General features: G+C 42.3%; 1 protein-coding gene across 2 annotated transcripts in view; it reads right to left on the minus strand.

Moving 5' to 3' along the window:
* Positions 1-4,100: 4,100 nt before the first annotated feature.
* The window catches only part of narfl (nuclear prelamin A recognition factor-like), a 42,548-nt gene continuing 30,586 nt past the window's right edge, over positions 4,101-16,062 (minus strand). For both annotated transcript variants that reach the window (XM_070901250.1, XM_070901251.1), the window contains exons 9-11: positions 9,847-9,984; positions 7,151-7,308; positions 4,101-5,915 (exon numbers count right to left, since the gene is read on the minus strand). In XM_070901250.1, coding sequence (XP_070757351.1) covers positions 5,674-5,915; positions 7,151-7,308; positions 9,847-9,984 — 538 coding nt within the window. In that variant the 3' untranslated portion in view covers positions 4,101-5,673. The remainder of the gene's footprint in view (positions 5,916-7,150; positions 7,309-9,846; positions 9,985-16,062) is intronic.

The following is a 16,062-nucleotide window of genomic DNA, read 5'->3' on the forward strand; positions in this document are numbered from 1 at the left end:
ACGGTATAATGATCGCAATTCATTTGTGTCCATATTTAAACAAGTGCGTCAATGCAAACAGGGACATATAAATAACAGTTGCAATGCTAAGAATCATCAGAGCTCATTTGCAACTATTCATGGTGTTCTAACCTGTTATGCTAAAATATGTGCCAGTTATTTCATGCATGCTATGAGTATTTTTGGTACCCTTACTGAAAAAGTTAAATGGGTTGAGGCCTACTTGTAGCTGATGTCTTGTCTTGTAAGGATCATGCAAGAGACAATGGGGAGCTAGTGAAGCAACAGCCAATTAAGGGTGTACAAAGCTGATTTTTAAAAATTAATTCACGGGATGTGGGCATCGCTGGCAAGGCCAGCATTTATTGCCCATCCCGACTTGCCCTCGAGAAGGTGGTGGTGAGCCGCCTTCTTGAACCGCTGCAGTCCGTGTGGTGAAGGTACTCCTACAGTGCTGTTAGGGAGGGAGTTCCAGGATTGTGACCCAGCGATGATGAAAGAACGGCGAGACATTTCCAAGTCAGGATAGTGTGTGACTTGGGGGGGAACTTGGGAGGTGGTGGTGTTGCCATGCGCCTGCTGCTCTTACCCTTCTAACTGGTAGAGGTTGCGGGTGTGGGAGGTGCTGCCGAAGAAGCTTTGGCAAGGTTGCTGCAGTGCATCTTGTAGATGGTGCACACTGCAGCCACGGTGTGCCGGTGGTGGAGGGAGTGAATTGAATGATTGGTTCTTTAACAGATAAGGTCTACCATAATCAGGAACTGGAGTTCGGAGAACTGAATGAACCTTTTCAACAGAGAGGCAAGGCTCCAATTTACAGCCAGGTCCGGGTCCCAGGGCAAGCAGAGAAGTTTCTGTTAATATAATGTTCATGTTTTTGTTGCTGCTGGTAGTAGCTTCTTTATGGGCATTGGCCGCCTATTGTCTAGTTGATAAGGGTACTTCAGGATAAGAATCTCAATGAATATCAGCAGAGCTGCTAATATTGGGCACATTCTGGCTGAGATTTCCAGTCACAATCTGTACACCTCGCATCAAAAACACGTGACTAAGAATGACAAGTTGTGACTGTCACTTGGGCCACAGGGAACATCTGAGTGGCATCAACTTATTCCTCGCTCCATTTTTTAAAAAACATCCTTTATCCTCTGTGCTTCTCTCCAGTATTTATTTCTCTTTTCACAGCTGCTTAGAGAGAGAAAAAAGCAAGATATTGAGGATTAATGACACAGTCCACACATATGGGAGATCAGTGGCAGCAGAGTTGGAGATGGAGATCTCTGGATGAGGCGCTCAGTGACTCCAGGAGAGTGTTGTGCTTATATTCATTACCGAGAAACCAATGATATATTTCTATCGACTGTTACTGTCGAAACTATCAATAAGTCAATTACTTTCATTTTGCTCAAATAACAGATTTCTTTTTTTGTTCTTTTTGAATTTATTTTCTTGCTCCAGTCATATTCATTTCATCCACTGTCCATTCCACGAGCAGGGCAGCAGATGCATAAAGCACATCCTCTCTGCGGTGTGTAGCATTGGCATACTGTGCTTAACATGAAGTGGCAGGACTGTGACCTCACTTGTCACACACCCTCATCGTGGCCAGTTGCAGAGTGGCTTAGGGAATCTGTCCACCACAGAGAGCCTGTTCATACCATAGACCATAGAGTTTGTCTACCATTGGGAGCCTTGCCCACTGCACGGCTCCAGAAGGCCTAAAACAAAAAAGTAAAAGGCACAAAAAAGTTCCAATACTGCAGAGCCGTTTTACACATAATTAAAATTTAATGGGATTGGGCTGTGTATGTTTACACTAAACTTAAAATTGTGGCTCAATATCTGCTTTCCATCCTCAAATTATATGCAAAACATTCTTGCTGTGAAAATAACTTGTTCTTCTAACAGGCAGTGGAAATTCTGTAAAATTAGACAAGGCTTTAGTCAACTTTCTAAAGTTAGAGATGCCATCTAGTGGCTTAACTGAGAACCAATTTTCAAATGAGTTAGAGAGCTTGATGGATGGAGACAGTTCCAGTCCAGTGTAACCCCATGTCTCTAATGAAAGTGGGACATATGGGTGAAGGAATGCGTGGGTTAGTTTAAGTAGGTCTAGTAGTGTATCATGGGTAACCAGGGTTTCCTCGATCTTGTTTCAATGCAGTAAGATGTCAACAACAGCACCGTCTCAAATTTATTATACATTTAAGGTGGGGGAAGAAAAACTAAAATAGATAAAAGCAATAAAGGAGTGGCTGCTGAGCCATGGCATGAAGCTTGGAGATCTGACTGAAAGCTCACTTGAAAAGATGGGTTTTGAGAAGGTTTTTAAAGGCGACGAGAGAAATAGAGAAGTGGAAGGACTTGAGAGGGAGCTACAATGCTGTGCTCCCAATATTGGGGTGAAGAAATGGGGGATACACAAAGGCCAAAGTCAGATGACTTAAAGTTACGGGGGCGATGAGAGTGAAAGAAGTTATAGGGATTGTGTGGGTGAGGACTTGGTGATGAGCATTTTAAATTCAGTACAAGAAGCCAGTGTCGGTGAGTGAGGATGGGGGGGGGGGGTTTGGTGAGGTGGGACGTAGGAGACAGGATACAGGGAATTAAGCTTTGAACAAGTTGGACCTTATGGAAAGTTGCCAAAGAGGACAATGAAGAAATTGAGTCTAAATCTGACAAAAGTTGGATCAGGGTTTCATCATCAATGAAGGTGGATCCAGTTGCAGAACTGGCCTCGGTGACAGATATGATGTGTTTGATGCTCAGCTCTGGGTCGAACAGGATGCCAAGCTTTGCATGGTCTGGTTTAGCCTGAGCAGGTGGCCTAGGAGGGACACGGAATCAGTATATAACAGTTATGGTGGGAGCAAAAATTATGGCTTTGGCTTCCTGTTCAGTTAGAAGAAATTTTGACTGATCCACAACCTGATGTCTGAGAGTATTGGCAGCACAGAGGTAGTTATTAGGTTGAAGAAGTGATTTAGAGGTTGAGCTGAGTTACATCAGTACATATACGGAAGCTGACCGTTTCAACAAGGCAAGTCTGCAACTGGACCCACCTTCAACTGCGACATTCCCCTTTACAAGGCCTTCCATCTTGCACCCTCTAAACTTGTGCTCTGACCAAAACTCAGCTGCCGGTGTCCTAACTCACACCACGTCCCGTTCACCCATCATCCCTGTGCTCGCTGACCTATATTGGCTCCCGGTCTGGCAATGCCTCAATTTAAAAATTCTGAACCTTATTTACAAATCCCTCCCTATCTCTGCAACCACCGCCAATCCTCAGATCTCAAATTCTGCTATCTTGCGCATTCCCAATTTTCTTCGCTTCATCATTGCCGGCCGTGCCTTCAAACTTCCCAGGCCCCAAGCTCTGGAATTTCATCCCTAAAAATCTGTGCCTCAGTACCCTCCTTTAAAACCTACTACTTTGACCAAGCCTTTGACCTGTCCGAATATCTCTTAAATTTTGTTTGATAATCACTCCTGTTAAGTGCCTTGGGATGTCTTACTACTTTAAAAGGCACTGTATAAATGCAAGTTATTGAGGTTGAATTGTCCCCATTCCTTTAAATGAACTGGTTTGCAATTTCTCTCCCACCACGGGTGACTCCCTTGTCTGAATCTGTACCTGATGCGGTGACTAATTTTGCAAATAACCTTACACCAGAGAATAGTATTGATTGTTCAGGTGGGAGTCATGGGCCACCAGTTTTAAAGATCCCAAATTTTTAAATCCGTAAATGATGATTTAATGAGCCACTGCACATGACTCTGTCCATGATATACCTTTCATGAAAACTTGATCCACATTACACCAAAAAGAACCGCCACATTCAGTGAACTATTATTAGAATGTTGTGATATGGTTCCCCATTGTGACTCCCTGCATGTAGAGGCCTTTACTTCTGGCTGTGGCACAGCACGTTAATGCTTAAAAATGGCATCAGCAATATAATCAGATATATTTCACAATGTAAAATTTGGTCCTTTTTGTTGCAAAGTTAATATATTTAGGCTGTTACTGTACCAGTTTAATCATTTGACATATTTCTGATCATTTTTTAATAAATATGGTATACTTTTTAGCCGTATAGAATAATAAGATTTTACGCTTTATTTTGAATGTTGAAAAATAATTACATTTACCATTTACAGAATTACATAATGTATATTGCTGCCTGGCTCATTGCATGGCCACCGTTAGCAGGTTTTGTACACAAATCAAATATACAACTGTCTGTACAAGAAAGCTGTAACAGAATCACATGTTTGAATTTTCTAGTTTTAAATTTCCCTTTGTGGCTATATTTCCCTTTCCCTCCTCTTTAACAAAATGCTTTTAAAATGCAGTTTATTCACATAATTCCACAGGTGAGTGAAAGTAGGGAATATAATCCAGGCACAATGCACCACAGTCAACATTTTAGAGAATGTGAACTTTTGCTGTAAATGATTAGAAATGCTATTATTAAAGTAGGTTAATGGTCTAAAACATGTTCACTGAATCTTGATCATTTACAAAAATCAGTAGTAATTAACAAGAAGAAATGTTTCCTAGTATGATTTTATTGTAATACTTTAAATAATTTGTCCATAGCCTGTCGAGTGTAATCAACACAAGGCGCTGGCTTGCTCCCAAAATACCGGCTGGGAATTCCAAGCGGTGGTAGCTGGTACTGAATTTTTCCAGCTAGGACACTTGCTGACTGCTCCAGCACCAGAAAGCATGCAGGTCTTTATTTGCTCGGGAGCTGCTTGCCTGTGGGTATTGCCGCTGATATTTTCTTCATGCATGACTCGAAGGGAAATAAAAGCTGCCATTGATTTTCAGTTAACCAATTCCATCGGGCAGGAGGCAGTGGTGAGTCAGTGAGCTGCTCGTGGTCAACAACTCGCCCAGCAGACAGGGTTGAAAATGGGACTGCTCTTGTGCGGAGCCCAGCTGGTGCAGGTAGGTTGGGCGGGACAGAAAGCTGGGCGCTGCAGGGGTTAACATTTTTGAGGGCTCCTCCTGACCCAACAAAAATCAGCTTTAAAACTTAAACTAACCTTTCTTTGAGTGGCCTGCAGCATACTTCAAAATTGCACTCGGGTCCAATTGACATAATAGGACATTGATTTACTTGGGCTAGTTAGGCTCCTGCCTGTTTCTGGAGGGTACCTGGGCCCCCTATTTCAAGGCCCCCACCAGAATGGCAGTTACCAGAGCAGCAGTCAGAACAGGGCAGTAAGTGCTGTGCCACAATTTATCATGCTATCAGCCTGTTTTCACCTGTCAAAGTTAAAAATCAGCTTGAGTGTATTTTTCAGAAAAATTTGTTCAACTTATTTCAATGGGAGGATACTTTAGAAGTGTTTCCCCCTACCCTCAACTTTGAACTTATTTCAGGTTTAATGGAGCAAGTTGAGCGTGAAGGGGTAACAATTATTCTCATACATTTATCCTGTTCTGCCACTGGCAATACTACTGCTTACCATTTTCCATTCAAGACCGGCAAAGAGTCAATTCAGACTGCGAGTTGAACATCTATTTGTACATTGTAAGCCTGTGTCTTAAGATTTCAACACAAAAATAATTCAACAAAAGTGTGTCTTTCAAATAAAAGGAATCACAGTGGATCGTGTTAATGTCCATCATGTGGTTTCAGTACGTTTTAGATTTCTCTACCATTTAATGTTCAGGGCGCTGTTCATTTTCTCCACCGCGTGGTACTGTGTGTGCAGCATTTTCAAAGTTTTGCTGCCGTCAGCGCCCCCAAACCACTGTTCCTCGAGCTCCTTAATGGACTCGTTTGCTTCAGGTGCCTGGACCTTCACAGTTGTGTAAAGTTCCTCAACTTGCTGCAACAAATCCTTAGTGGACTCGGACCCCTCCGCTCGTATTTGGCCTCCACCATTGAGACAACCTGGAGGCAGCAGCAGATTTGATTAATTAGTCATTGGTTTTCAGGAGAAATTAATACATTAAAAAAAAAGCTCTGAATTACATTTTAAGGAAGCACGATGTCACCCTTCGGCATTTTGTTTTAACCTTTAAATTGGTTTGCAGATAATTACATTCAAGTCTGAATGTCAATCGTTGTACAGCTGCAGCGTGTGTAATGGGTCAATTAAATAGCGAGCACCTTCAACTGAAACTGCCGTTGCTGATGGGAATCTGCTGCAAGTGTTAATTTATACTGAATAACCGTTAGTGATCTATCTATAATTATTAAAAATCCTACATGCGCACAATTCCGGTCAACGTTTCCATTGCAAATTCCTATGTTCACATTTATAATAGAACCCGCCTGCGTGAACAGGCCATGCTGTAAATACACCCTTCCACCAGTGCCTCACTTCCAGGAGGATGTAATTAGTGTGACAAGTTTACATAGTTAGCTTCCATTATAAATAGGAATATTTAAAAGGAAATATAATAAGGACAAAATGTAGTTTAAAACAGACACTAAATTATGTCTGTGCACCCTGGTCCTATTATCCCATCCTTTAATCTTACTTCACCTGAAGACTATGCTTGGTCTTGATAACATCCCACCCCACTCCACACCATGTGCAATGCCATAGGGGATCAACTAGTAAAATATTAAAAGTCTTCATTTCCTGTCAACTTATTCCCATATGAATCCCCATTTCCACATTTATAATAGAAATTGGCCATTGCAAATGGTCACTGTAATTACACCATTACCCCTCAGCAGAGGCACTGCAGCACCGCCACTGGCAGGCCTGTGTAATTACAGCATGACAGTTACAGAGGCAGTTTCCATTATAATGTGGACTTTAGGAATTAATACCGAAAGATAAAAGCAAAGACAGAATGTATGATTTTAAAATGAGGACTGACTTGCACCCAATTAGTCCCCACTGCAGCTGAAGAGTACACTTAGTCCTGACTCCCTGTCTGCAATGCCATGGGAAAATCGACTAGAGTTTGAAAAACTCAACAAAATGTACTGAACAAATCCTGGAGGGGTGCAAAACAGCAGCCTGAACTGTGTTTCAAAATAAAATTCCTGTAGACTCGAGTGACACAGACTGTTAATTTCTTCTGCCATACAAGAGACGTTGCAAGCATTTCTCACACCTACTCCCTAGTTTGCATCTCTTCTTCACAATATAGGTTTCCTTAAAGCCTTACCTGAAGGACAAGCCATCACTTCCACGTACTGATACGTCAACTTTCCACGTTTCAGCTTCTGCACCAGGTTCTGAATATTTCTGAATCCATAGGCTAATGCGAAGCGGAGTAGCACAGTCCCGTCCTGTTCCAGTGTCACCTCCTGGAGATCTTTATTCCTACAGAAAGGAAAGATTACAGCTAGAAGAACTATTGTCCGGTAACTATTATATAAAAAATGCAATGCCAAGGTGATGATTAAACCTTGTATTTTTATTCATTTAACATTTTTTTAATTTTTTTTTTATTTTAAACTACTCTGCCACTCAAAGTTCAGAGTTTCCAGATCTGAAGGGAGGGAAGAAAGGAGGGAGATTGGGAGTGGTTCACTGTAAAATTACCAGGCTCCACGTGAAAGATGCAGCAATTGTTAAATGTGCTCAAATACACATGTTTTTCTCAACAGTTATAGGTCAGGTAGGGTGGGGTACTTTTGAATGTAATGTAGTTTCCTTGCAATACAAAGTCCCTGCTTTCTTTTATTTTCCTTGCCCACACCGTAGTCTTCACTGTTAACTGACAATCTTTGCACGCAGCAACATCCACAACCAGTTAAAGAACTGTAGCTGAAGAGATTCCGGTGAACTTTATGCCTTGGCTCTTAGATTAACCAGCAGGGAGTCCAACGGACTGACAAATTCAAGTAAGCTACAAATGCTTGAATCAAAGATAATAAAATTGCTGTTTGTATTAAGCAGCTACAGCAAAGTATAAAAAAAAAATGTATTCAGGATTATCCTCGAAACCTTGTTTTCAGTGGATCCTGGACAAGGGCAACTAATAGACAACACAGCATCGAACAGGCACAATACAGATCAGCATGGTAAAAATTCTTAACTATCGCAATCCTTTAGTTCGGTGCTGCGGTCACCGTGATCTCGTTTCAAATTGCTATGACTGACTACTCATCAATACATGGAGCTGGATTTTCGCCGACTTTGCGACTGGGTTTTCACTGCGGTTTGGCCCTCCACAGCGAAAACTCGGTCGGTGGGATCCTCGGGCACCTCTTTGCAGCGACGCTTCCATGTACCGCCGGGAGAGGTGCGCCGACATGCAACGCGCAGATTGCATTACCGTCGGACTTTCGGCTCTCTCCCGACCCTTACGCCACGCCCAGAATACCGACACAGGGTCAAACCTATCAGTGCAGCCCTGCCAGCAGTGGTAAATATGAAGACCTGCAAAAAGGCACGGTAAGGTAAGTTAAAGTTTTTATTTTTATTTTTATTATATTTCAGCAATTTAGTAGGCAAGGGCTTTTTTTGAACGTTGAAAAATAATGACCTCTCTCGCAGCGCTACCGGCTTCAGGCTAAAGTTGCTGAAACTCGCGGTTTGCGCTGTGAATCCTCATGTAACGTCGACTTTACCGAGACGTAAAGGCCGAAAGTTAGACCTAAAAACGGTAGTGTAGCGAAAACGGTAATTTTGGCGTAAAACTACCTGGAAGTATGGTGGATCTGTGGACAAGCACTCCAAGGTCCCTTTGTTCATCTACACTTCGAAGTGGCCTACCATTTAATATTTATACCCTTTCCTTATTAGCCCTCCAAGTGCATTACATCACACTTCTCTGAATTAAATTCCATTTGCCACTGTTCTGCACACCTGACCAGTAGATTGATACCCTCCATGCCTTTCCTCTTCATTATCAACCACGCAGCCAATTTTAGTGTCATCTGCAAACTTCTTAATCATACTCTCTATATTCAAATCTAGATCATTGATGTATACCACTAAAAGCAAGAGACCCAGTACTGAGCCCTGCGGAAACCCACTGGAAACATCTTTCCAGTCACAAAAACATCCATCAATCATTACCCTTTGCTTTCCACCTCTAAGCCAATTTTGGATCCTACTAGCCACTTTGCCCTGGATCCCATGGACTTTAACCTTCGTGACCAGTCTACCATGTGGGACCTTATCAAAAGCTTTGCTAAAGTCCATATACACTACATCGACCCACCTGGTTACCTCCTCGAAAAATTCTATCAGGTTAGTCAAACACGATCTTCCCTTAACAAATCCGTGCTGATTGTACCTAATTAATTCCTTGCCTTTTCTAAATGTAGATTTATCCTGTCTTTCAGGATTTTTTCCAATAGTTTTCCCATCACTGAGGTTAGACTGACAGGACTGTAATTACTCGGCCTGTCCCTTTCTCCTTTCTTAAACAAGGGTACCGCATTAGCAGTCCTCCAGTCCACCGGCACCATGCCCAAATCCAAAGAGGACTGGAAAATGATGGTTAAGGCCTCTGCTATTTCCTCTTTTACTTCGCTGAACAGCCTGGGATGCATTTCATCTGGGCCTGGGGACTTTCAATGCTGCTAAACCCCTTAATACTGCCTCTCTCACTATGTTTATTTCATCCAGAATTTCACACTCCTCCTCGACAGCAGTATCTGCATTGCCCCTTTCAATTTACCTTTTACAAATTTTTACAGTGTGATTGGTTGCTTAGACAGCTTGAGGATGTCACTGCTACATCGCATTGGGGATACCTCTTGACAGCACAGCAATCAATTTAATGCCGAGAACCCAAAACCCAAAAGGTCTTTGTCAGTGGCGATCGCCCTCACTTCGCCGCTGTCCACAAATTCCGGGCCTATACAAGAGAAACAAATTTCAGTACTTAGAGGTGAAACCACCTACCTGAGTGTTTTATAGATAATCTCATGCACTTCGATTCCAAAGAGCTCCTTAGCAGCATGCTTGAAAATGTGTTCCAGATATCCACCAGAACCCCCGCCAGAATGACCAGTAACTTCAGCTTCTGTCCCATTATTGAACCTAAAAGACAAGGTTTTTTTTTTGACATGAATTCTTTGACAAATTCTTTGATGTTGTTTCAAACAGAAAGTTACCAAATTATTAGTGGTTTGCACAAATAGGTCACAATATAGAGAAAGTGCCATCAGTCACTGAGATCTTAATATATCAAACAGCATCTTCAGCAAAACCATTAAAAAATCCCTTCCGCATTATTAATTCAAAAGAGTTTCTGAAAATTATTTTAGATTTCTGCTCTTCGAGATACATATTCATCAACGTAATGGGGTGTCAAACAGATACAGAGTTCAGCAACAGCATGGCCAAAGTACGTTAAAGTACCCTCACAATACTGCACCAAAAATAATCCAAAACACCAAGTTAAGGCATGCAGGACATATTGGATCAAAGTGACACGATTTCCTATATCTTTCATTCAATTGGCACCAGGTGAGCTGCCAAACTGGGACAGAGTGAAGAACAAAACAAAATCTTGTACAAAAAGTAAAAGTAACTCATTGTGGTATTGAATCGAATTTATTTCAAAGTTCATATTCTAAAATTACACCAATAAACCAACAGGGTTTCAGGAGAAGAGGAGAGAAGATTGGTAAAGAATAAAAAAAAATGATCAGATGTGTTTCTTTCCTTTAGGCTCTCAATCCCATAGACCATTCATTAGCTGAATAAATGGGCAAGCATCCAGCTTCTGGGATGCGGACAGTGGCATTCTTGAGCCAGTTGTTACAAAGTGCAAAACAGCAGCTCAGCGTGATGGATGTTTGTCTCCAAGGGTCCTCAATAAATGAATAATCTCAATTATTTTTTAAAAATTTGGTCCTGGGATGCGAGCATCACTGGCATGGCCAGCATTTATTGCCCAACCTTAAATGCCCTCGAGAAGGTAGGGGTGAGCTGCCTTCTTGAATCGCTAGTCCGTGTGGTGGAGGTATTCCCATTAGAGAGGGAGCTCCTGGATTTTGACCCAGCGACACTGAAGGAAAGCTTGGTGTGTGAGGGGAACTTGAAGGTGGTGGTGTCCCCACCCTAGTTTATGCTGATGTGAACCACAAAGTTGGCCATAATCCAGCACCAAATTAACACTCATTCAGGTCAGAGTTATAACAGAATAACACCACCCCCCCTCCCCCAATTACTGGGGCTACATTCTTCAATGGGCATCAACTGTGCTGCCTGTATTAGCCATATGCAGAGTACACTGCTGAAACCTGAAGCGCCACTGCTCACACAGACAGCAATGTGCAGAATGTCATGTTGCAGGGGAAACTGCATAATCTAGCTACATGCTGGCACATCATCTGTTCACTCAAGAAGTCTGACTGGCATTACCAAGTAGAATCATCAGAACTGAAGCATTGTCACATGCAATGGTTTCTATGCTAGCTCAGAGTGTTAAATTTGCATTGTGCTAAGCTCTGGTTATCACAAGAGCAGCATCACAGTAGCAATATTCAAGTTGTTTCTCCTTGTTCAAGTAGTGATGACTTAATTATGGTTTTCTTTGCTCATTTACTGTATGTCTTGGTAACTTTGACCCTTTAACTTTTACAGAAGTAGTTTTCATTGATGGACATTCCTGTCATCATTTCTGCACTTGTGTCTCTCCTCAGATGAGTAGTTGGACAGGGATTAATGGTCAGTTTCTCCTTTTTAATCATGGGAGTAGTCTTGCTCCTGCTGACACAGCTATGAGTGGCAGTGAACTGCAGGTGTTGTGCCTGCTATTATGGCAACATGAATGTGTCACAAAGTCAAGCATATCAAGGGGATATGGAGTCCACAAGAGAGGCTGACGTGGGGAACAAAAGGTGGCATTAGTGCAGTATAACATGGTCTTCCAAGGTTAGTGTTAGCATCTAACTTGTAGTGTCACTATTTGTGGTCACTCATACAAGCAATACATGAAACTGACCGGGGGGGGATGGGGGGAGCACAGGTGTTTGGTGTACAACTTGGGTACAAATAGTAGTAAAATATTGCATTCCTTTGCACTGAAATCCCTCTTAGAAATATAAGAAACATAAGAAATAGGAGCAGGAGTAGGTCATACAGCCCCTCGAGCCTGCTCTGCCATTTAATATGATCATGGCTGATCCGATCATGGACTCTGGTCAACTTCCCTGCCCACTCCCCATAACCCCTTAGTCCCTTATTAGTTAAGAAACTCTCTATCTCGGTCTTAAATTTATTCAATGACCCAGCTTCCACAACTCTCTGAGGCAGCGAATTCCACAGATTTACAACCCTCCGAGAGAAGAAATTCCTCCTCATCTCAGTTTTAAATGGGCGGCCCCTTATTCTAAGATTATGCCCCCTAGTTCTAGTCTTCCCTATCAGTGGAAACATCCTCTCTGCATCCACCTTATCAAGCCCCCTCATAATCTTATACGTTTTGATAAGATCACCTCTCATTCTTCTGAATTCCAATGAGCAGAGGCCCAATCTACTCAACCTTTCCTCATAAGGCAACTCCATCATCTCTGGAATCAACCTGGTGAACCTTCTCTGAATTGCCTCTAAAGCAAGTATATCCTTTCATAAATATGGAAACCAAAACTGCACACAATATACTAGGTGTGGCCTCACCAATACCCTGTATAACTTTCGCAAGACTTCCCTGCTTTTATACGCCATCCCTTTTACAATAAAGACCAAGATTCCATTGGCCTTCCTGATGACTTGCTGTACCTGCATACTAACCTTGTGTGTTTTATGCACCAGGACGCCCAGGTCCAACTGTACTGCAGCACTTTGCAATTTTTCTCCATTTAAATAATAACTTGCTCCTCGATTTTTTTCTGCCAAAGTGCATAACCTCACACTTTCCAACATTATACTCTATCTGCCAAATTTTTGCCCACTCACTTAGCCTGTCTATGTCCTTTTGCAGGTTTTGTGTGTCCTCCTCACACATTGTTTTTTTCCCCATCTTTGTATCGTCAACAAACTTGGCTACGTTACACTCGGTCCCTTCATCCAAGTCGTTAATATAGATTGTAAATAGTTGGGGTCCCAGCACTGATCCCTGCGGCACCCCACTAGTTACTGGATGCCAACCAGAGAATGAACCATTTATCCCAACTCTCTGCTTTCTGTCAGTTAGCCAATCCTCCATCCGTGCTAATATAACTTTTATGTTATGCAGTAAACTTTTATATGGCACCTTGTCAAATGCCTTCTGGAAGTCCAAATACACCACATCCACTGGTTCCCCTTTATTCACCCTGTTCGTTACATCCTCAAATCATTTTTTTTTAGTCATTCTTTGTTGGCTTTTAAAAGCTTCCCAATCTTCTGTCCTCCCACTAGTTTTGGCCACTTTGTATGCCCTTGTTTTTAAATTGGATACCATCCTTTATTTCTTTAGTTAGCCACGGAAGGCTATCTTTTCCTTTACATCCTTTCCTCCTCACTGGAATATATTTTTATTGAGAGTTATGAAATATCTCCTTAAATGTACACCACTGTTCCATCAACCGTCCTACACTTTAATCAAAGCACATGGTATTGGGGGTAATGTACTGGCGTGGATAGAGAACTGGTTGGCAGACAGGAAGCAGAGTGTCGGGATAAATGGGTCCTTTTCAGAATGGCAAGCAGTGACTAGTGGAGTGCCACAGGGTTCAGTGCTGGGACCCCAGCTCTTTACAATATACATTAACGATTTAGATGAAAGAATTGAGTGTAATATTTCCAAGTTTGCAGACGACACTAAACTGGGTGGCGGTGAGAGCTGTGAGGAGGACGCTCAGTGGCTGCAGGGTGACTTGAACAGGTTAGGTGAGTGGGCAAATGCATTGCAGATAATGTGGATAAGTGTGAGGTTATCCATTTTGGGGGCAAAAACGCGAAGACAGAATATTATCTGAATGGCAGCAGATTAGGAAAAGGGGAGGTGCAACGAGACCTGGGTGTCATAGTTCATCAGTCATCAGGTACAGTAGGCGGTGAAGGCAGCAAATGGTATGTTGGCCTTCATAGCTAGGGGATTTGAGTATAGGAGGGAGGAAGTCTTACTGCAGTTGTACAGGGCCTTGGTGAGGCCCCACCTGGAATACAGTGTTCAGTTTTGGTCTCCTAATCTGAGGAAGGACGTTCTTGCTATTGAGGGAGTGCAGCGAAGGTTCGCCAGACAGATTCCAGGGATGGCTGGACTGACATATGAGGAGAGACTGGATCAACTGGGTCTTTATTCACTGGAGTTTAGAAGGATGAGAGGGGATCTCACAGAAACGTATAAGATTCTGACGGGACTGGACAGGAAGAATGTTCCCGATGTTGGGGAAGTCCAGAACCAGTAGACATAGTCTTAGGATAAGGGGTAGGCTATTTAGGACTGAGATGAGGAGAAACCTCTTCACTCAGAGAGTTGTTAACCTGTGGAATTCCCTGCCGCAGAGTGTTGTTGATGCCAGTTCATTGGATATATTCAAGAGGGAGTTAGATATGGCCCTTACGGCTAAAGAGATCAAGGGGTATGGAGAGAAAGCAGGAAAGGGGTACTGAGGGAATGATAGCCATGATCTTATTGAATGGCGGTGCAGGCTCGAAGGGCCGAATGGCCTACTCCTACATCTATTTTCTATGTTTCTATGTTAATCTATTTTCCCAGTCCACTTTAGCCAACTCTGCCCTCATACCTTTGTAGTCTCCTTTGTTTAAGCTTAGTAGGCTGGATTGAGATCCAACTTTCTTACCCTCCATCTGAATTTGAAATTCAACCATGCTATGGTCACTCGTTCCAAGGGGATCCTTTATTAGGAGATTGTTTATTAACCCTGTCTTATTACACAGGACCAGATCTAAGATAGCCTGCCCTCTGGTTGATTCCGTTATATTATGCATTCTATGAACTCTTCAAGGCTATCCTGACCAATTTGATTTGTCCAATCAATATGGAGGTTAAAATCACCCATGATTATTGCTGCAGCAGTTAAGCCCTCTTTATTTCTTAGTTTATACTCCGACCAAGAGTTGCTACAGTTAGAAGGCCAATAAATGACTTTTTCCCCTTATTATTCCTTATCTCCACCCAAACTGTTTCAACATCCTGATCATTTGAGCCAATATAATTTCTCACTATTGCAGTGATTCCATCTTTTATCAACAGAGCTACACCACCTCCTTTTCCTTTCTGTCTGCCCTTTCGAATTGTCAAGTACCCCTGACTGTTTAGTTCCCAGTCTTGGTCACCTTGCAACCACGTCTCTTATGGCTACCAGATCATATCCATTTGTAACTATTTGTGCCGATAGCTCATCTAATCTGTTATGAATGTTGCATGCATTCAGATAAAGAGCTTTTAAATGTGTTTTCTTACCATTTTCTCCTGCTATGGCCCCAGTTTCTGACACACTCTTATGTTTATAGATTCTGTCCCTTCCTGTCACGCTCTGGTTTTTGTTTCCCCCAATGCTACCTTGCTCTATTGCCTGCACCTTGTTCTTTGAGCTTTTAGGTTTCTGCTCACCTGAACCCTCCCACCCACTAATTAGTTTAAAGCTCTCTCTACAGCCTAGTTATTTGGTTCGCCAGAACACTAGCCCCAGCACATAACAAGTGGAGTCCGTCCCGACGGAACAGCTCTCTCTTAGCCCAATACTGGTGCCAGTGCTCCAGGAACCAAAATCCATTTCTCCCACACCAGTCTTTGAACCACGAATTTAGCTCTCTGATCTTACTTAACCTATTAAATTTGTTTGTGGCTCGGGTAATAATCCAGAGATTATTACCTTTGTGGTTCTGCTTTTTAATCTGGTCCCTTGATGTGCACAAAAATTCAACCCCATCCATAAAGTAGCAGGCACTGCTGTAAACAGATTTCTAATTGAACTTGGGTAACCTTTATTTTTTCAGTGTATGGATACTAAAATTACTCAAATGTAACCAAACCATCCATAAAAGCCTCTGAAACATCTACTATGTAAACACAGTTAAAGTGCATCATTATTCTAATGAAGCTTGTCTCGAATCGGAAGGAAGAGCTATATAAACCAGTAGGACACACATACATAAAAGACAGCCTGGTCCTGGTACTTAAGTTGATATATTTAAGCTGCTTAACAAGTTGTTGAGGAC

Source organism: Pristiophorus japonicus, chromosome 15, assembly GCF_044704955.1.
Source record: "Pristiophorus japonicus isolate sPriJap1 chromosome 15, sPriJap1.hap1, whole genome shotgun sequence".
Lineage (NCBI taxonomy): Eukaryota > Metazoa > Chordata > Chondrichthyes > Pristiophoridae > Pristiophorus > Pristiophorus japonicus.